Source organism: Thalia democratica, chromosome 4 (genome assembly GCF_965202585.1).
Source record: "Thalia democratica chromosome 4, ktThaDemo2.hap1.1, whole genome shotgun sequence".
Taxonomy (NCBI): Eukaryota; Metazoa; Chordata; class Thaliacea; order Salpida; family Salpidae; genus Thalia; species Thalia democratica.
Window position 1 is genome coordinate 1,190,773 of NC_139168.1, and position 23,893 is coordinate 1,214,665.

Here is a 23,893-nt window from a genome sequence, read left to right on the forward strand (position 1 = left end):
GTGAAATTTGTAGCGTTGTTTATTATTTTAGGTCTTCACGGTGTGTACGAAGAGATTGGGGTAAACAAAATGAGGGGTAAAGAGATTGTAGAGGTGCCAAAATTAATTTTGAGTTTTACATAACATACTCCGGAATTTATGGTTTGGAGCAAAAAAAGGTCTTAAGTACATTTCATGGGAAATTCGAGATAGATATTCTGGAGAGCAAAAAAGTCAGTTATATGCTTGGGGTGCACATATTTTATTTAAACTTAGTGTGCACACATTTCAGTTAGCGTGAAGCAGCTAAAGAATTTTATCAGAAATCATAAATAGTTATATGATTATATCAGGGGTCGGCAGCCTTTTGCAAGCAAAGATAACTTTTACTAGTAAAATTTCTTACAGTAGTCAAAAAACTATGTTATACCACAAAGGTTAATAAACCAGAAACTACTATTAGTTGGTAAGTATCGATTTAAGAGTCTAGTTTTCATTACAAAGTTGTCATTAAAAAAAGGTATGTTTTTAAGTGAAAATTTCTTTAAGTGCCGCAGTCTATATGATAAGTTGTCTGTATTTTAGATACTAAAGTATGTTGTAATAAACTTTAAGTATTTTTCATTACATTACTAAAAAATATCAGCAAAAAGTTATTGTTTATAAAAATTTTTAAATCATTTTTCTCTTAAATGTCGTATAAACCTTGCTACAGGTTATTTTGATAATTTAATTTATAAAAAATATTACGAATTTTAACAAGAATATTAAGGATGAAAAATAGACAAGAAACAAGATTTAACAAAAATTTAAACAAAATTAGAAAGTAGTCAATTAGAGCTTAATTATTATGAAAATGCATAAAAATAGTCTAAATTAAGAAAATTAAATAAAAAGTACCAAAAATGCTTCGAATATATTTCAGTAATAAAGAAAAAAAAGTACGATTTTATATTTTGAATTTTTTTATAGTAGAAGTTATATATGAAGCTTTTATCAAATGTTATGGAATAAGTTTTTGATTTAAATAATCAAAATCACAATATTTAAAAAGTAAACATTAGTTAGTCAGAAAGTCTTCTTGAAACAAATACCAAAACCTTTTAAATAAGGCTGAAGTAAAAAAAAGGTAAAAAAGATATTTTGACAAAAACTTCATAAAAGAAAGTTATTATAAAAACTAAATAACTTATAAAAAAATTAGTCATATTTGCTATTTTATCGCTGTTAAAAAAGCAAACCAAAAAAAAAAATCAGCCACAAAACTAAATAATTTATAAAAAAGTGTAGCCCTTATAAAATTGTCTATATACTAGTTTGCAACAATCGCTTGTAAACTTTATCCGCTAGACGTAGCTAGCAAGCTGTAAAATATTCCAATCAGTTGTTATCTGTTGGCCCTGGCTCTATTCAGTCTTTTTTCGAGATGGTTGATTTGTAGCTCGTTTTCTTCAATTCGATCAAGAGCTGTTCTCAGCTGTTTGAATAAAATAAATTTACAAAAAATCTTACAAAATGTAAAAGTTAAAAAAAAATATATGAAAGCACACAGTAAGATTAACTACTAAAGACTTATTCAATAAGTTATACTAATTTCGAGTTTAGTTCAAGCTTTAAAAAATGCTGGTCATGTAATACTTAAAAAAAAAACACTTTATCAAAGACTGTATGACAAGCTTAGTATTACAATAGTTTTTCAATGTTATTTATTTTTTTAGTAAAATATTTATTTTTAATTACATCTCTCTGAAGTCTTCTCTTTTCAGCACGCATTTCATCTTCATTTTTTTCGAGATTTTCACAAATTTGTTTGTTTCTTGCTAATTGCACCTCACATCTTGACAACTATATCAAATTATTATAATTTAAAATCAGTGATAAAAAACTCCACATTTGATAACTAACTTTCATAGCATAACACTGAGTTAGTGGTATCATTTGATGTACTAAAACAATCTCCTAGTGTGTTTTGTTTGAAATCAAACATTGATTCATATAAAAAAAGTAAGATACTGTATAAAACGTTCAGATGCAGGGTTGCCACTCTTTGAGTGAGAAAACAATCCAGAAGAACCAAAACTGCCCCGAGTTATCCTGAGTTTTTTCAAATTTTCAAAAAATTAATAAATTCAAGTCCTTAAACAGATTTGGATATAAAATAATAAAATATTAAAGCTGAATGAATCAAATCTGATTTAAAGTATATAAATAAGCTGTCCTGAAATTAAAAAAAAAACTTTTCCGAGTCAGCCTGAATGTGAGACAACCCTGCATACCCCAATTATTATTTGAGTTGCCATTCTTTTAGTTATTGGTCTGAATTTCTGGGTAGCCTTGAAAATTGCTAAAAAACAAAAATTTCTGTAACAAAAAAAAAAACAGTATAAAGCTTTTAATTAATTATATGCCTCTTATTTTTTGTATATAGTTTTTCTTAGAAATTGCTACATTAGGTGCAAGAAAAACAACACTAAAAAAGATTAAAAGTTTAGTTCAAATTTAGGGAATGATATAATTGATAAACTATGTTTTAGACTATTTTTATTCAATTTTAAATTTAAATAAATAAGCTAGCTTCAAGGAGTGGCAATTCTGTATCGTGTAAATTAAAAACCTTGAAGTTTATAACAGTTTCATTTTCATAACACTTAAAGCAACAATACAAATAATTAAAGTTAACATAACTGAGTTTTAATTCTAAAATAAGATATATTTTAAATTAGATATAAATGTATTAATTTGTTTTTAGAATGTAGATTGTTGTATATATAAAAAATAAACTAACACTGGTTTGTAGAACATGTTGGGTTTGTTCGCAATTTTGTAACTTTATTTTGTATTCACCAATTGTTTTATTTGCTTCGCCTGTTTGTAAAAATCACACATATTAGTAAGTATTTACAATTTCAAGTCAAAAAATTTAGACAAAAATTAGCTTTTTATTCAAAACAGGGTTTCTCAAAGTTTTGCAAAACGACCCTTTAAAAAAATTAAAAAGCTATGACACCCTCTAAGTAGTTCACAAAAAACTAATCTTAAACACGCCGAAGCCCAATTATTTTGCTCTTCAGAACATCTAGTGTAAGCTTCAAATTATGGCTTTAAGCCCCCTCCCCTATTTAGGCCCCTTTATTAATCACGCCACACCCCCTTGGCAGCTTATGGTCCCCTAAATTTCTGAAACGAACCATTTTGGGAAACTCTGATATAGACTTTATACAGTTGAATGTACGCTTTTGAAGTTTTAAAAATTTAAAACAGAAAATGGCTTTTGATTTTATCTAACATGAAAAATCAACAATTGCTTTGTAAAACCCTTCACACCAACTTATATGGCCGTATTTAAATTATACTAAGACAAAGTTATACAGAATATGTGTACAAAATACGTTTGAAAATGTACTATTAAAACATAAAACAAAAAAAAATAAATTGCTTGTTTCAAAAAGTATCAACAGATAATACTGAAAAGTAACAGCATTGCAGTGAACAATTTATAACAAATATACAGTTTGACTTCTTAAAAAACAACTACTAAAAATTTGAATAAAAACATTCGCTAGTCAACAGTAAAGAGCACACTCAATTTATTTTAAATTATAATTTAAATCCTATCAAGTAATCCTGTTAATAAACAGCGTGAAAATTCTGTTTATAAGACATTTTCAAAGTCATTTTTGTTACGTAAAACTTATTTTATTAAAAAGTTTAAAAAGATAAATTTATATTTTGAACCTCATACAATTTACTTACAAAAACATCAAAAAGTTTACTATCTTTAAAATAGCAAATCAAATTGTTAAATACTTTTTTACTTACAACTGTACAAAAAGTATATCTGAATTCTTTTACTTAATGATATAACTAAAAATACACTAAATAATTTATTCCAAAAAAAAAACAACCTACTACTCTGCATTGATTCAAATACTAATAAGCTAATGATGTGCTGAATAATTTAACAAATGTATAACAGGGTTTCCCAAACAGGACCCCTTGGGGTCCATCACAGAATTTTAGGGGGCCATGAGCAGTAAAGGGGCCACAGGGGGCATGAGGTCATAAATTGAAACTTATCTCAGATATTCTGGATTTGATGAAGAAGAGCAAAAAAAAGGTTTTAGGTGTTTTTAATTGTAATTTTTTGAGAAATCTTTTAGGAGGGGGCCTTTTGAAAAAGTTTGTGAAACCATAATGTATAAACATTGAAAGTTTCTCCATTAATTAAAACACTAATAAACTAATAATGTATCAATTAATTTTACAATAACTTATAAACATCAAAAGTTTCAAACTAACGCTGAATTTCGATAATTTCCATTTCAATTTGATGTTCATTTTTACCTCCATTCACCAAAAGTTCACTTCTTTCTTTTTCATTCAAGTCTCTTCTCAGTTGTTTTATCTGTTTATATAATTATTGACATTAATTTATTGTGAAAAAAATAATTTTAATGTTTATTCAACATACACTTTAAATTAATTTACTCTGTCTGTCACGTCGATATACAATTTTAGAATAAAATTAGTTGCTAAAATTTTTTAATTATATATAATATTATTTTCATACTTTTGGGTTCTTTTGAGAAAAGATTTAGCTGTTTTTAATGGTAGCAAAGTAAACATATTTATTTGCTTTAATTTTAATACAACTAAAAATAATTGATACTTACTTTGTGATAATAGCTTTTGCAAAAATTTAGTTTAAACATTTTTTCGCAGTTTAACATTATAGGTTGCTTTTATAATTTTGCAAATTTTTGCTTAAGAAAACGCAATTACAAAAAATCTGGGAAAATAAGTAAAAAATTTTTTAATTAAGTTTGATTTGTTGCTTTTTTAATATAAATTTATTGCCAATATAATCAATTCTGTGGTAACAATACTTCAAATTAACAATGTACTATATCATGTTACATTTAAACTTTATCACAAGTTTTGTTTTAGGTTAGATAATGAACTCTCAAATTGTTTTTATAAAGTGTTTTGTTAAACTAAGTGCGGCAGATTTTAACATTAAACATTTTTATACAACTTTACTGATAAAGTGATTTATTTTTGATTACTATATTAAATTTCAATGACAATTTAAAAAATTCCATACGAGTATGTTTCACATACTATTATTTAATTATTTAAAAACACAATTATGTTTAATACTAAGGTAAAACTTTACATACTTTTTAATAGTATAAAGTAAAATAATGTAAGCTAATAAATATTTTTTTTATAATTTCTTGCGTTAAAGTAAAAAAAAAACTTAATTAAAACAAACAAACTTGATCAATTAGATTGTCTTTTTCTTTTGCAATATTCTGTAAACGTTCATCTGTTTATTAAATTTTTAATGTTTAGTCATATGTAAGTATTCTATAGCATGATTTTATTTTTAAAAACTGTAAATAATTTAAAAATAAAGTTGATTTAGCAAAACACTTGAAACTTACAAAACTATTTTGGTAGAGTTTTTAAAAGAATTTTAACATCCTGAAAATAATTTAAAATTAATCATACTTTATTACCTTTTTAATAAAACAAAAAAAAAATGTTAATCAGTTTTTAATTATACTTGGCTTCTTAAAAAAAAAAAATATTACGAGCACATATGATAATAAAGTGACAGCTTAAAAAAACATTTAACATTTTTATATAAAAAGTTATAAATTAGAATAATAAACACTCACAACGACCTGTGGTTTTCAAGTGAAAAATAATTCTAAAATACTTAATATTAATAATTTACACCTTTTTAGCCCATCTAAAGCCCTTTGAATATTTTTCAACAATTTTTCACGCCATTTACAGTTATAATAACCACAATTTAATTAATACGATACTTTCAAAAAAAACATTATTGAAATGCATCTCAACAATAATTTTTACCTAAAGAACCATCTCCAGCGTGTTCTAGCATTTTGGAAACTTTATATTGTTTTATAATATTTATTACTATTCAACACAAACCTAATGGTCCATCACCAGCGTGTTCCAACAGTCTAGCAGCTTTGTGGTTGACAATAGCGTACGTGGTCCTCTCCGATAATTCCTGACTGTTCTGATTGTTTTCCTGAGCATTTTCATTTTCCTCAGTTATTTCGTCCTGTCCTATCATCTTGATTCCTTGTTGCTGTTTTGAGTTTGTTCACTACTGTTTAATTATGATTATAACTTTGGTCCACAGGTATACTTTGTAATAAATAAGTTTTTAAGCCATCTACTTAAAAAGTATTTTAATGTTTAATACATCTTTTGAAAAACTTTCATCATAACTGTTTGTGTAAGGTTTTTTTGTATATATTTTTCGGTTGCAATTTTTCATTTTCTTGGGCATCCAATTTTCAATTCAATATTTCAAGTTGGCATTAAAAATAAAAACTCCCTTTAAATAAGATAAGACATATAAAAAAACAAAAAAATGAGACTTAAAAATGAAAAGCAAACGTCAAATTTTATATTTTTGTTGTGTCTGGTGCATTTATAGCATTATGACGACATACTGACATTATCATGTGTGAAAATTCAGATGAGAAATAAAACGTTGTCTGGAAATTTATTGAGTTTATGTCAACATGTAATAACAATATGGTTTTCAAAATCAACATGTTTTATTAAAAAAAAGGAGAGTGCATAGTCTTTCATTTTAATAAATGTTAAAAATTAATTCATACATGAGATTAAGCTAAATTATGTAAAAAAATATCTTAGTTAAAATTTGATTGAATTTAAATGTATTTATTTAATACTATATAACCTCTTAAATTTTTTTTGTTAATGACAAAATGTTTTATAGAAAAAATATTCGATATACATAGTAATTTCAGCTATAACTTGAGCTAAATTATTTGAGAACAATTAATACTAATTGAATATTTAACACAATGTTATATGTGCACAGCAAAAAGTCTTAGGATGAAACTATAAGCAATGAATATAAAGCAACTTAGTTAACGTACTGAAAAAAAAATTCAAAAAATAATTAATGTAGAGACTTCTATTTGTATACGAATCATTTTTAATTTCATTATATGCTTAAGTTTTAAGACTAATAAACTTACTTCTAAAAATAAAACAAATTAAAAAACAACGTTAAAGGTAATTGATCTAATTTAAATTTTCTAAACTAAATAAGAATTTTTAAAAACTTTTAAAAATTTACAAAAAAACGTTAAAAAATTAAATTAAACGCTCGGAAGAAATTGATTAAACAAATTTCAAACAAATTCGTTCTGTTTTACTTGTGACGTAAAAAAGAAATATCGAAGTTTTGAAAATGAAAACTTTTTCGCTTTGATGTTTTTGTGAAAAGTTGTGATATTTGAGATGTAATTTTTCACGCCAAGTTTTGTTTGTAGTGTGAAAACAAAACAACTTATATAATAGTTTGTTTCTTAAAAATCAAATATGAAGTGAAAACTTAATTTGTTTAACTTTTATAAATAGAATTTTTTAATACACAGAAATAATATGTTTTTTTTTTCTATACAATTTTTTACAAAACTTTATACGTTTTAATGTGTTAAGACTATTTGGAGTTCAAGTTTAGAATTTAAACTTATTTTATTATTTTAAACTAATCATTTTTACTGAATTTTTTTAATTTAGATTTAATCCTACAACTGTCAATGATTTAAGCTTTTTATTGAAGAATGCATCTACATTTCTAAATATACTTTATTTACTACTTGTTCAACACTATGATACCAGTTTAACATTAAACTATTGTGAAACAGTAATATAATTACTGTTTAACACACATTAAATTTGTTAAAAATTTGTATATATATAATAAACACCTGAATAATTTCGTCTCTTTGTTGAAGAGCATGTTTCAAATCAGCATTTCTTTTCCTCAATGTACCAACCATTCTCTTTTGTTTTTCTAATTCCTAAATTACATAAAATACAATTATCTAAAGTGAGTACTTAATAACTAAATAATCAAAAACCTTTTAAGGAATTTTTTTCAAATTATATTATAAAACATCAGTAGTAGTTTTGAGCGAATAATTTTATAAATATATTACATTGTATGATACAGTTTGATCGAATTTATCTCATCAAAAAAAACATGTCTGTAATAAAACTCATAACTGTGTAAACTATTTCTATAATTTTAAATCTAAATAAACTATACAAATACGAAAAAACTAAAAAATTTCCCAGCATGACTATTTGGTAACAGAATTTACATTCAAACTAATTCACTTATTGTTTTGTTTCCCCAGAGAAATAACTTAAACAATTTTTAATTTAAATTACCAAATTTATTACAAGAAAAATTATATTCAAATATAGTCACAACAAAAATAAAAGAGGAAAACACATACTTTGTATACTAAAACCAACTAAATCTGATTTTAAGGTTAAAAACATAAGACATATAAATCTTTTAAATCAATAACGTAATGTTTTAAATGTAAAAAAGGTTATCAATAAACAAACGCGTGTGAAATAAAAGATAAGAACTATTTTTTATCATAACACCCTATGACAGATAATTGCTCAGAAAATTAAATTTTCATTTAATTTCAGGTGATTACATAGCCAATTAAATATTCATTTACAATCGTAAACAATTTTATTGTATATCATATCAAAAAAGAATTAAAACATAAAGTTGTGGTACAATTTAATTGTTTGCTTATCCAATTAATTTTAAAACATAATATTAAACTTTTAAGCTATGTATTACTGAACAGATCTTTTTTTGCTGTAAACTGATTGTATACTAACAAATAGTTTAAGAAAAAAATAAATTGAAAAAATCATGCGTTTTGCATTACCTGAATAGATTATAGTTTTTGTTTGGTAATAATGACACCTCATTAAAAAAAAATAAACTTCTGACTGTAAGTTGATAAAGTTAACTTATTTCAAAACCTTAAAATTAAAAAAAAATTGTTTGATAAGATAATATTTTAACAGCAAACAAATAAAACATTTTCAATAAATGTTTAAACTTCAGGCGTTAACTTTATAAATTTTACAACAACAAATAAAAAGCAGTAATAGTTCTAAAGAGAAAGTCATTTTAATTATCTTATTTTTACATCACATATAAATTGTCGCAAAATAACCACATGTTGTTAACAAAAAATATAAAAATAAAAAATTATGTAGTACTATTTTCAGAGTTAAATATAAACAAAACAATAAAACTATTGGAAATTAGATGTACAAAATTTTTATGTTTGAAAATATAGACTGTCTGAAAATAAATCTTATTTTTGCATAAATCCTGAAGTATAATATATACTTTCACTTAAGAAATTTTGAGAATTTTAAAACAATCAAAATTGTTGAATAAAAATTGTTAAAATATTCAATTATGTGAAAATAAATTTTCCAATACACACCATGTTTTGACAAGTTCAACAAAAAAACTTTTTATTAAAATCTTTGAGGTTTAGTATAATAACAGAATGAACAAATTAAAATTAAATTTATATATATTCAAGAAACATCACGTCTATGAGCTTTAAAAAATTTTAAATACACAAACTAAATACAAAAAAGGTTATATATAATTTTAAAAAATGTTGTATTTATTGAATATAAAAATTTGAAATATTGATACAACTTAACAAATTACTATCACGTCTTACTAAAATACCAACACAAAATAAACCGATATTTTTTTAAGTTTACACTGTATATTTATTGAGGACGTGTATAATGTAAAATTTAAACGTTTAGTATATTGATATAACAAAGTTGTGTTTGTACCAATACACAAACTGAAAAATAAAAATATGTTAACATAGGAAACAACAAAAAGAATTAAATTTCATTAACAGTAGTTTCAACACGTTTTTACATTATTAAAAAGTTTTTAGTATACAACGTATTTTTTCTTAAAGTTGAAAAAAAACTATGGAAGCGTTCAATCCAGGGTTGCCAAAGAACTTTTATAAATTATTTCCAGGTTTTCTTAATTTCTTTCAGATTTACTTAAGTACAAGCTTTTTGGTTTACTTTTTGTTCAAAATTAGTTTAAGGTTAATAACTGTCTTTAATAGTATAACAACATTGAAAAATTACTGAAAAGCTACTTTAAATGTGTTTTTTAGTAAAAAAAATTTTAATGATAAAATAAATCATCTACATGACAATTTTTTTGTGTCTAATCAAAATTTTATTCTTCAAATGTAAAAATAGCTTAAAATTTCGTAGCTTAAAAATTTTTACTGATTTTAGTCTAAAATTCAAGTTTTTTTTTTCAGAACTCCTAAAATTACATGTTTTTCCAAGCTTTTTTTCCCTAAAATGTCAAATTCCAGGTTTTTCCAGGATTTCAGATTTTTTGGCAACTCTTTAAATTAACAATAATTACAAAATTTTTACTAAAAATTTATACTGACAAAAAAAATTATTAATTAAAACTATTCTACCGTGTCTTTATAGTCGCTTCACGATTTTGGAAAAAGTTGGCACTTATGTATTTAATAATTTTTCTTTTAAAATAAAGTGTTACAAGTAATTTTTATTGGAAATTTTCAAAGAATTTTAAATGAATTTATTGAAAGTTACAAAAATTCTTTATTAACTAGGATAATTAAGTACTATTTTAGACTAAAAAATGAAAATTATTATAAAATTAAAAAAAAAAAATTAACTATAGCATACATTTTTTTTGTTGAAAACATTTTTTAAAGTATATCAATTTTAGAAAAAATACTTAAACACAAAGCTTTAGAACTTAATTAATAAGAAAATTATAAGGAAATGAAGCTAAAGTTGTTTTAATTTAGAAAACTAAAACAACTTAGGGTTTTGATTATAGTGTGTTACATTATAGCTAACAAAATGTAGTTAGATGTCAAATTATAAAACATTAATAAAATAAAAACTAACATGACATTTTTTCTTGTGTTCACTTTTTAGTAAGTACATTTCATCGTCATGCTCTTCAATAAAATCTTTTAATTGATTCACCTAAAAAAAAGATAAATTCACTTTTATTTATATTGTACACTTACAACGCTTTAAAACTAGGATTGTTATAATAAACTTTATTATTTTGGTAAAATTGTATTTATTCTTTTAACTTGATATACAAATTGGAATTTTATGTTTTTAAATGATTTATATCATAATAATATATTGACAAAACACTTATAAACAACACCACATAAAAGATTTAATTATTCATACTAACCATACGAACCACTTTAAATAACTTTGAATACATTTATTCTATATATATTATCATAAAACATAATTAATTACTTTTATAAAATAAATTTTTATGATAAACAGATTTAACCTTCTATACTCACCACAAAAATCACCTAAGCTTATCTTATAAATATGAATAACTTTTACTATTTTAAATAACTATTATTTTTATTTATTTTTTTATTGCTAACCATAAAAACCTCTTTAAATAATTTTGAATACATTTATTGTATATATGTATTATCGTAAAACTTAATTTATTATTCTAATACATGAAATTTATACACTTAAAAAGTTTTAACTATCTATAATCATCACAAAACCACATAAGCTTATCTTGTAAATATGAAATACTTTTATTGTTTTTATTAATTTTTTTTTATTAATTAGATAAACCTGATAAACAAGTTGCTGTTTCTCGTTGTCAAGAGAGGCGTTCTGCATCATTGATTTCTTATATTTATCCTCCAATAAGGAAAGAGCTTCCTGTAAGAGTAAAATATTAGTTTACAAAAAAGTACTTGTTTAATTATTTTAACACTTCAATAATCTTTATTAGATAGCTACAAATGCATAATTCTGTCTTTTACTTTTAATCATAAAAACTAAAAAATAATAACCCACTGTGGTTTGGTGTTTTTTATCCCTTAAAATTTATCTGATATAGTTTTTGGATGGTGTTTATATACTTAAAATCTTAGCTATTAATAAATATTTTTGTTGTGGAATACTTAAAATCTTATAGATTTAGTTAAGTTTACTGAAACATTTTTATTTATATAATTGTGTTTTTTAAATATAAAAAATATACTAAAAGTTAGAACAATAGAATAAATTACTTTATAATTAAAATTGAAATTTTAATCTTTAATTTAGTATCATAGATACGGTTAGCTAAAAAATTTCATAATATTTTGTTTTGTTCAGTTTAAAATACAATGTAACATACCTAGAATATAGTATAATATTTAGTACTTACTACCAAACATATTTTTTATATTTTGCTGAGCTGGCAGTATTTTATACATTACAAAAATAAATTAATAATTTTTCAGCTTGAATAACGTAAAGTATACTAAAAATAACATGTTTTATTTTCATAAATCGTGTTTATTTAGACAACTAGATGAAAATTCTTACATAAGTAATAACATTACATTAAACTAAAAATGCATTTAACTATACAAAACTTTACAAAAACATTTTTTTAATATTTAAAGTTATTATTTGACTAAAATAATAAAAACATCTTTAAAGGAAATATAATAAAACTTATTTAGTTCATGGACAAACATTGTTTTTAAAGTTAAATAAAAAAAATTCTAAACAAACTTCTTTTTATATGCTTAATAATATTCAAACAGAATATGAAGTAAAAAACTCCCTTATTAAAAACTTACTATATTTTCACACATTGGAATATTGTGAGACTTATTAACTTATATATTGTTATTGAATTGATCTATTAAACTTTTATATAACTTTTGTAAGTTCACATGAGAATATTATTTTTGAGGGAAAGTTTAAGAAATACTTTATATCACAATATTTAAAAAGATAATTTTATTTATTAACAAACTGGACCTAACTTTCATTCAGAGTTTTAGGCAGATTTATTAATAACCAAATCGTTTCAGTTTAAACTTTGTTTATTTTTTTGAAATTTAATATCAATATAATTAAATATAGTAAAAGTAAACATAAAAATTATTTATCATCATTAATATTATACAAGTAATTAAAATTAAAAAACTTAAAAAAAACAGTTATTTGTACTCAAATAAGATAATGAAAACTACAATTTTAATTTTTATGGTAGCAACTTTTTCTCTCAATAAAGTAAAATCAAATATAGCAGACGTCTATATATAGAAACGCGGAAATTCCACATTATATCAAAGTAAAACAATTAACAAACTTCTAAAAACTTCCCAGACAATACACGTGATTACAAAGCCGCCAAACCACCGACTATACATTTGTGTTTTGAATTTATACAAAACTTATTTTATTTTTTGTGCAATATGTTATATAGTAACAAACACATAAAAGTTTAAAAAAAAGTCAGTGTAAACGACTACATCAAAAGCAAAAAAATTATTAAAAAAAAAAATTATTCCATAAATTTTGTAAATAATTAGTTTAGTTTGTCTTACATTAAAATTGTGCCATTTTTTATTAAATTATGTTTTTAGCCTTTATACTTTGTAACTAGCATACAGCCCTAAAGGTAAGCGGTTGAATAGTGATATATGCATCTAGTTAAACAGTTATTTCAATTAACTTAAAAATCTATATATTATCTTACCAGACATTTATGTATTAGTGCCAGACCGCTTTACCAGTAGTGAATTCCATACTTATGTAAAACAACAATTGATATACTTGAACTATTCTTCAGCCCAACGAAATTTTGTAAATAATGCTAATTTATGAAGATGGTATAATTTATGTTTTTCTATATTACTAATAAATTAAATTACTTTTTGACAACTAACATAACAACTTAATATGTTATTTAATTTATATAAAGTAATGATAAATTTATGTGAAAAAAATATATGTCAGTGTTTCTTAGTCTTATGCACATGGTTAATACAGTTAAGTTGTAGACACTGTTTAAAAAAATCATTTTGATAACTACTTTCATACAGAAAATGTAAAAGCTTGAAAATCAAAGCGTAAAATTAATTATATTTTCAAAGAGTGTGTCTATTAATGGAATATAATAGCCGCAAACAATGTTTTATGCTTTAAAAACCTTTTACTAATATTTGCTAATAGCTTTTAATATAAATTTACATAGAAACTTAAGTAAAGAAAACCTAAAAAAAATACTTAAAGATTTTTTGTAACAACTTACAACAATTTTTATAGGTTATACTTTTACAAATACAATAAACAAGTTTTAAAAAAATCAAAATACACTTTGTATCCAATTGCATAAGTCACTTATAATCGTAACCAGTTAAGATCAAGAAATCGTTTAACAATTTGAAAATAAATAATTAACATATCTACAGTACAGTACAGCAAACTGAATTAACATATTTAAGCTAATAGGCAAGACTATGCAACGTAAAACAAATTAAAAAAATTATTAGGAAATTTTACAGACTATTGATTTAATTTTTAAATCAAAAGTAATAACAAAATAATAATAAAATATTTTATTTTAAATCAATTGATTCATTTTGGTACACAGTTTTATTTTTTTCTGCATTTTTTTTTTTTGGTTATAACAATTTAATATTTTAAAATAAAAATTAATCAAACAAATTTTAAAACCCTTAAATGCTGAATAGTTATTTTGTAAAATTAGAAACTAATAACAAAAAAATTAGACGTTCCACATCAATATAACCTAGGAGTTTTTTTTTTTGAATAAACTGTTGTTTAAACAAGTATAAATTATTTAATACAGCAGAATTATACAATGACGTTTATATTACGAACAAAGCCGCAAAAAGCTCTCAACAAGAAAAACAAACTACACTTATATAACTTTGATTTGTGATTTAAAAATATAGTTTTGAAAATATATTGAGTAATTTAAGGGTTTTATTTAAGCTGGTCTAACATGAAGGTAACTTTTATATGACAAACTATTACGTTTGTATTCAACAAATTTAATGAAAACATTTTACTTGAAATTTTTTACTAAATTAAAAATAAACAGCTTTATTTAATAACTATCAATATAATGTTTGAAGCAATAAGTTATGATATTTATTTGTGGTTTTATCTCAGTTTATCTTGTTCAGTTCTGTACTTAAAACAAAAATACTTAAAACAACAATTTACAAAAGCTAATTACTTCTATAACATTTTATAATTTTACCAGTATATATTATATTAAAGTTAACATTTTTTGTTTGATTATTTAAATTAAACAACTACAATTAAAAATAAGTAAACAAAACATTAAAATAAAACAAATTAAAATTCCTAAGTCATTATAAAAATAACCATAGTTAAATCATTTATTAATTTTAAAATGTTTAAGTTTTAAATTCTGCATTAACTTACTAAAAACAGTTTAACAATATTTCACGTAAAAACCTCCTGTTTTTATATGACGTGACATTATATTAAACGAATTTACTGAAATTGAAACAATAAATCTACTGTTTGTTTATCTACTGCGTCAAATTTTAAAATGTCAATGTAAATCAAATAAAACTTTGTGACATTTAAAAACAATGCAAACGTTCAGTATTATAAAATTTTGTTTCTTTTTATTTGTAAACAACAATAGTTTGTATGTTAACGATAAGTTGTTATGGACTTTATAAACGACATATAAATCTAAAAACAATTTTTTAATGTTGTTCTCTGTAAATACCGAAAAATTATATACCAAAACTATTTTTTAAATTTCTGTAAAAAATTAAAATCATAGCAAAATATTTTTGTAATTAACAAAACGAAACCACTTGTATTTTATAATAGTCAAATAGTTTTAAGTTAATATCACAAATAGAGGATTAGGGATTATTTTATACATGTTGTTTATGAAAAACTTAAACTTTCAACTATTTTAAAGCTATAAATATATACTCATCAAAATTTACAAATATTATACTGGTTTTAGGAAATTATTTTTTATAATAGTAAAATAATGATATGTTAAATTCGTTATGTTAACACTAAAAAACAAAATAGTTCACCAAATGTAAAAATGTTATAAATATTCTAGAAAAGACAAGACCTTAGTTTGATCAAGAATTTTTAATATTCTTTTTGCCAAGCTGAAAACAAATTAAATATTAATGGAAATAACAACCATGTAAGAAATAAAAACAAGTCTGCCTTTTTAATGTTAAACAACAGTTTTTTTTTTGTGAAAATTTAAGAAAAATTATGGCAGATATAAAAACATTGTAAATTTATAGTTTTTACAAAAACTATAAAACACAAAACCTTGACAATATAACCATGTTATATTGTAAAAACTATAAATAAAAGATCATTGTGTATAATTTTATAAGCTTTTATAGTTTTAATAGACGCGTTAAAAGTAAAAACACCAATTATTATAAAAGTTAAATCTAAAATAAACAACTAGGAACACTATAAATCATTTATATATTTGCTTTAGAAGATTTTAACTTGAAAAACAGCTTTTTTTTAAACCTTTAAACGTAAAACTTTGAACGTAAAAACGATTTTATTTTAAATCTGAAATTTATAAATAATTCAAAACCACTTTGCTCAGTTTTTCCATTATAAAAATTACTCACCGAGTTTGAATAAAAACACAATTAGTTTTCAATGACGTACTTTGATAAAATAAACTTAAACAAAGTATGAAGTTTTAGTTTTACATTGAAAGAAATTGTTGTATATTAATTTTAGTACTAAATTAATTAGTATTAGTATTGTCTCCGAAACAATTTTTGTTTTAAAGGAATACTCTTCAAATATACCTTATATTCATTTTAGTAACTCCCAATTTATATTTAAAAATAAACTTTTCTTTTAATTTTGGAATGATGCCGTTTCAATAGAAGAAATTTAAGTGTCATAAAACTAAAAATATAAACTTTACTTTTATTAGAAGCGATTGTTTCGTTGTATTCAAAACGTTAATATTTAAAATAACTAGCAGGTTATAGCTGTAAGTCAAATGTTTGAATGTGTAAGCAGTTTTTTAACTTTAACTAATTTTTAACACACATTTTTCAGCACTAAAAACAAATACAGTAGTAAAATGCAAAAGTGACATTATAAAAGGTCGTTTTATTATTTCAAGGTGTGTTTTCATAGTACGTGGTAGATATTGTTTACATCTTTTATTTTACGTAAAGGTCAAGATCACACTTGAAAATTACTTACAAAAAATTAAAACATTTTATAAAATAACTAAGTTTATCAACATGAATAAAGAAAGTATTTAATTATTTTGTATAACAATAGCAATCATAAAGTTAACTGTTAAAATAATTAAGAAAACTGCGGCTAAGACTAAAGCTGTATAATAAAATTTCAGACGATATAATAATGACAACTATTAAATCTATCAGAAATTATAATTTAAACTTGATCTTTGAGTGTTTCATAACTTGAGGAACTCCAACAGATTAAAAACACTCCAAAAATCAATTCACACTTGCTAATTTAAACTTAAACTACTTAAAGATTATTTTACATGGGTAAGTTAACTTACTTTACAAATTTATTTTATTTTATTTAACTTTGTACAAGTTTTTAACCAACTACTAATATACACTTAAATATTTAAAAACTGCCAGCTCTAAGCTTAGTCTCAGATACTTCTTACCATTTTTAATTTTTTTTTACTTTTTAATATTTTTAAATACTTTTAAAAACAACCAACCCTGAGTTCGCTCTCTGTGGCATTGTCAGTGTTGATATTCGAGATGTTCCCGTCAATTTTGTAAGAATTTGAAGAACTGATTGAATGCTGGATTGATGATGTCGACTTTATTGAGCTCTGTTGTTAATTATGAAATCATAATCTTTTATATCGTATTAAAACAGTATTTTTTAAAAGCTAGGTCAAAATGAATCTATACTTGTAATATACATAGATTGTTGCAAAAAAACATATTTTTTTTCTGTATCTCATTAAAATGTTTTCTAAAGACGCTATGTCAATTTAAAGTTCATATAAACATTCTATTTGAATAAGATTTATTTTTGCACTGACGAGGTCTTTGACCAAAACTTAGTTTGTAAAATAAATTATTGAAAGAATAATTTCATAAACATTAATAAAACAACTCTAAGCAACCGAAAACTGGTATTCTAAAGTAGCATCTGGCGAACTTGCGTTCAGTAATTTTGCTTTTAATAATTTATCGAGAGCTGAAGTTATAAAAAGTTTTGTGATGTCATTGGTTTTTTTCAAGGTAAAACCTCAAAATATTGCAAAATTTATTAATATTGTAAATTAAGTATTGAATATCGTGCAAAAAGCGCAAAATAAAAATATTTAGTAAATTGAACGTAATATAAATATAATAAAGTGTAAATAACAAAGTTGTATATTATTAACAAAACAAATTTGAAGTAAATTTAATGTGTACGTAATTCATGTATTACACATGTAAACATATGTACTGAACATGTATATTCCACTAAGTTGGATAAATTATTTTATAAATACAAAACAAGTTCAAAATGCTATAAGTAGTATTATAAAACGAAAATACCAAAACCTTAATTACAGTCACATTTCACTGCACACTACAGATAATGTATTGCATAAGTATTAAGAACAAATATAAAGAAACGAAAAAATAACAACAAACTTCTGTAAGAAAAAACTATTTATTCATTTTGAAAAGAATGCAATAAGTACACAAAGCAAAGTAATTGTTTACTAATTTGTAAATATTTACTAATAATCTGAAAGTTCAATGACAAATAACACAACATACATATCAATTAACTAGTTAAATATTTACGACATTTCAAAAGTATTCAATTTATTTTTGTTGAAATTTTCAACAAAACAAATAATTTTACATAAACAAAAACCATAACTTATTTAATCATAGATTTACAATTTTCTATTGACTCTCTTTTTATCAAAGAATTATAATAAAATAAAAGTAATATTTGTTTGTAATAACAATGATGAAAAACATATTCATCACACCATTTGATTTTTCAAGCTTTGTACCAAATAATACTTTTAAGCTTTTCTTTCAAAAACCTAAGTACTCTGAAATTAATTATCAATGAGATCATATCTATATTATTTACTTAAAAAACTACAGTTTCACTTACTAAAATCTACTTAGTTGCTTAGTTTCTGACAACAATTTACTTACATTAGTATTTTATTTTGAACTTTATACTTGTGTACACTATTTTCAACAATGTGTAATAACTCTTAGTTCTATATTTTTAGTTATAACTAGTCTTATTTACATTTATGAACTTTCTATGTAACATAGTATGTTATTTCAAAACTTTTTAAAATTATTTGTTATCTAACTATTGCGTACTTTATACTTTAAAGGTGGCAATTAAAGTTCTCAACTTGAATAAAATAAAAGGAGATTGATCAATAATAAATTTTAAATTTTAATTATTATTCTATTTGAATAAGAATTTAAACAACTGAAGATCTCGTCTTTAAACGAGTGAAAATTTTTTTTGTTTAATAAGATTTAAAATTTATTATTGATTAGTTATCTAACTATAACAAATATCTGAATTTAATCCAATTTTTATTAACTTTGGTAAAGTATTTGAAACTAACCATTTAACTTTACAAACAAACTCTTTTTAACAGCCCATTTTTAATCCTTTCTAGTTTCTTGTTTAATAATAATAAACATTTATATAATATATTCAATTACAAACTAACCCTCTGTTTAGCGGCCCACTTTTTACCCTTCCTAATTTCCTCCTCCCTCTTATTAGCCAGCATAAAACCCCTCATGACATTCAACATGTTCCTCCTCTCCTCCACAATTTCCTCCAACGCTTGCTCGTACCTCAACCGAGCTCTTATCAGCGACACTTTGTCTTTAGTGTCACATTCATCTGTAGAATTGTCGCTTGTGTCTTTTTCCACTGAAGTTTTGTCATCAATGTGACTATTATCGCTTTCTGTGTCTATTTTTTCACCTTCCAAACCTTCTGTTGTGTCACCTGGTAAATTGACACCAGTTTTGCTAGGTGTCGAACTGTCTTCAGTGTGAAATTCTTTAGTGCTGTCCGGTGGGGTTTCAATCATGGGAGTCAGTCGTTCTTCTACAGCTTTCCGTGGTTGTTCTACAATTTCTTTACAAGTATCTGTTGCAACTGGACTTGGATCATTTTGAGCATCAGAACTGTTCAAGTTTGCCTCTGAATAGAAATCAATATTTGTGCAATCATTAACAACTTCAACATTTTGTTGAAGCACAGTTGGTATAACTTTAGTGAAACCACCACTATTAGTTTCAACTTGAGACTGAATTTTAGAACTATTCATAGTTTCCACGCCGCTTAACATCTTAGTACTTTCAAGAGCTGTCTGCAAAGCCTTCTTCACGATATTTTCACTGTACATCTCGTATTCGTAATAAGACTGAACTCCTTTATCTTCAGTACAGCTAGAAGTTTGAACCGACTTCTCATCAGTGTTCCTGTGATTGCTCATAATCACTGCTGCTTCGTTCAAACCTTTCTTGATAATATCCTCTGCAATCACTTCAACACTGGGCTTTCTAACAATTTCTTCAATAATTTCTTCAATAACGCACTTTACTTCAACCTCAGTTTCAAGTAACGCGTCCTTATACTCCGAATCGCTGTCATCGAAATTATCGCTCAAAACGTAACTGTTGCTCACTGAACTCGAGCAACTGCTGTCAACAAACTCCTTGCTACTTCCAACCAGCAACCTGAACTCAGCGTCTGGAGTTGACTTGCAACTGACAAAATTGTTGCAAGTGTTGAAGCTGCCTTCGCTTGAATTACACTCTGCTGCTGCTACTACTTGTTGGTGGAAGCTCGGATTAATGTTTAACTTCATGTTCAAATTGTTTGCTGGGCAAACACCGGAGCCTATCTCCTTTGTTACGTCACAGTCGGGTGTGCTTTCGAATTGCTTTATTGCGTCATCGAAGCATTGTGACAGCAACTTGTCAGCGAAATCAGAATATTTTTCAAATAAATGGTTTGTTTCAAAGGGGGATTTGTCCTGCAGGTCGCAGTTTGATGTGACATCACAATTCGGTTCGCTTTTGCAACTGGTGACGTCACAAAGAGCATCGGTGGACCAACACTCGCTGGGTGTCGCAAGAGAGGTGCGCATCAAGTTTTCTCCCAACTTGCAAACAGTGAACTTATTTTCTGTATTTTCTCCTACACCTTCACAAAAATCTTCATTGCTCGTATTTTCATCGGAACTTTTGCTTTTTTCTTCTGTTTCAACTTCTTCTAGTTTATTCAAAGACAAATTTTCTTCTGAATGGCTTTTATATTCGTGTAAACTTTCATCATTAGTTTTAACATCTTCTAACTTGCACACGGACATATTTTCATCTTTCGACAAATCTTTAGAAACTTGCTCAGTTTTAGGATCTTCATCAAAACTCCCATCATTTCTAGTTTCTTTCAACAAGCTCAGAGATTCAGTTGGTGCGAAATTTTCAAAACTGTCATCAAGTTCCGCTTTCAGTTTGTCCAGGGAGTTCGAAAGACTTTTTATGGCTTGTTTTTCTTCCTCGTTCAAAGCTGAAGGTACTGGAATTTCCATTGGCAGAGTTTCTTTTACAGAGCTTTCAATTTGTGCATCACTCACATCCTCAGGTAGATCTTGCACCTCATTCTCATCACCTTCAAGATCCAGTGTGTTCTCTTCGGTGTTGATATTACCACTCAGCAACGAATCTTCAGTGTATTCGGGAGTCTGCAACGAATTCAAAACTTCAGAATCATCACCCACATTCCGATACAACCCGAAAATATTTTGATCGCTCTCATGATCACACCCGATGACGTCACCCTCACTCCTGCTCAGCTTCCTGCTTTTCTCACCCAAAACCTCCTGATTGCAACCCGTTTCCTCGACCAGGTTGTTCAAACTCCTGTTCCTGCTTATCCTGATCCTCCTCAAAAGCTCGTCCCGCTTCTGCTGCTCCACCCTGCCGAAGCTCTGGTTCCTCCTGATAGTTCGCAGGTTTCGTCTGGGGAATTCCCCGTAGGTGTGAAGCGACTGGGTGTCCTGCTTACTGTCGTGGTTCTTGTTGTTTTTCTTCTTTTTGTTGTTTTGTTTCAGTGACGAGCTGCTGTTGTGTCTGCTGTTCTCGTTTCCCATTTGTTACTTTTATTATAGCTGACGATATATTGAAATTTTTTAACTCTAGTTTTGTTTATATAACTTACGTTTTTGTTGGTGTTATTTATATTGAACAACTAGGAGACCTTAATACGCTTTTATTTCCTTTTGTAACTTTTTATTTAGTTGACGTCGGCTTAACAAATCGCTAATAAAACATGCTCTGTTATAATACTTTTGTTCAAATTTCAGTAGAAGAACTAATGTGTAAGACATAAAAATATAAGAAAAAGTTTATTTTTATTAAAATGGAATAACTAGCTTATAGATAAAAGCTTTGAGAGAAATAAAACTACAACTTTTTTAAAATTCTTCAGAAAAATATATATAAGTTATAATTATTCATAGTAATATATACACCTTATATGTATTTTGATAAAATAAAGTTTTATTTTTATGCTCAAGGAAAATGTTAAAAATAAATATTTGTAAATTTAAGCTATATTTTACAAGTATTTTATTTTTAAAAGCTGTTATGTTCAACTTAGTTTAAACAATTGTTTGCTAAAGGTTCTAATTTGAATATCGTTTCTCACTATACTTTGAATTTAAATACTTTCAATGTGAGCACATTCCTTAATGAATAAAAAAATATTGTTTTTCGTAAACAAACAATTGTTAAATTTCCTTATTGAGGCAACTTTGCTGACACTACAGTTTTTTTTAATATTTACCTATTATGTTTATGTTTGAGCTTTTATAATATACTCAAATTATTTTAATACGTTAAACTATTTATCTTATTCAAGTAGTATAACCCATTAAAATGTGGTCAACAGTTATATACTAAATAGCTAAATTAAGTTCGACTAAAAGCACAAGTTTCAAATAAACTGTTTGAACAAGATGTTTCTAATTTGCTACTGCCTGCTAGCCAGATGTTTTTTTTTTACTTTAAAAATTTAAAATACCTAACCAGCATAAACAACTGTTTGTTAAAATAACTATAAAATTAACTGACTTTAATTATACTCAAATAAAAAATTTTGGCTAAAATTTTCTGTAATGTTGCTATAAATTAGCTTTAAAACTAAAATGTTTAAAACAACTTAATAAAAACAGATTAGTGTTTCAAATTACTAAAAGTTAAACTGACTCATCTTAATTACTAAACATTTACTGTGCTTAACTACCGTATATAATTACATTTAGTTATTGTTTGAAATTCAATAATTTCAATTTAAACAGATAAATAGCGAAAATTTACTTAGTTAGTAACGATATAAAAAACACTTTAATTTTTGTTTTATATAAAAAACAGTAACTATAAAACATATAAGTCAAACAATTACCTTGTATTATTATTATATTGTAAATATTGTACAAAATATATTATTTTCTTACACAAATTAGCATTGAGTGTATGTTCTGCTTAATCTGATAAATAATGATATTTTTTTTACTTACAACTAAATACATTTTTTTTTTGTAAATACTTAAACTTAGAAAACAACTTCTTTGTTGTATATATCAACTAATCTTGTTGTACTTTACACAAATTAGCACACAAAGTATGTATTCAAACATTATCTTAACTTTAATATTATATAACTTACATTGGCTAAAATGTTTACTTATTCTTTATGTTTAAAAAATAAAAATAACCTAAATAAATGCAAAACTTACATATGAAAATAATACAAACTGTTATATTAACAAAAAACCAAAAAAAATATTTTAACAAACCTCATCTTAAAACTAACTAATAAAATAATCGGAAATACAGCTTACCAAAAATTATTTAAACAATACTATCATAAAAAAGCTTAATAAAACCACAATAAACAATGGTAACAAAAAGTACTCATATTATACAGCACAAAGAAATTTATTTCAAATAAAACTCAAATGTAGCACTGTACATAGGTAAGTGAAAAATCGTTCAAGCGCATCGGTGAAATGTTTGAATGCAGGAAAAAAGGAATGTTA

At 24.7% G+C, this 23,893-nt stretch overlaps 1 protein-coding gene across 1 annotated transcript; it reads right to left on the bottom strand.

Moving 5' to 3' along the window:
• Window positions 1-847: 847 nt before the first annotated feature.
• Window positions 848-21,957, bottom strand: LOC145833894 (uncharacterized). The gene is made up of 11 exons (XM_082941144.1): window positions 19,502-21,957; window positions 17,498-17,614; window positions 11,554-11,643; window positions 10,834-10,914; window positions 7,773-7,865; window positions 5,944-6,106; window positions 5,259-5,308; window positions 4,279-4,384; window positions 2,765-2,844; window positions 1,720-1,824; window positions 848-1,456 (listed from the first exon to the last, which is right to left on the bottom strand). Exons 1-11 carry the CDS (start codon window positions 21,941-21,943, stop codon window positions 1,367-1,369), a joined length of 3,417 nt encoding a protein of 1,138 aa, XP_082797270.1. The 5' UTR covers window positions 21,944-21,957; the 3' UTR covers window positions 848-1,366.
• Between the last annotated feature and the right edge of the window lie 1,936 nt (window positions 21,958-23,893).

Coding starts and splice junctions, on each gene's coding strand:
- LOC145833894 (XM_082941144.1), bottom strand. CDS start 21,943: ATGGGAAACGAGAACAGCAGACACAACAGCAGCTCGTCACTGAAACAA. Junction 11,644..17,497: donor CCACAGAGAGCGAACTCAGG/GTTGGTTGTTTT, acceptor TTACTCTTACAG/GAAGCTCTTTCCTTATTGGA. Junction 2,845..4,278: donor GGAAATTATCGAAATTCAGC/GTTAGTTTGAAA, acceptor TTTTACAAACAG/GCGAAGCAAATAAAACAATT.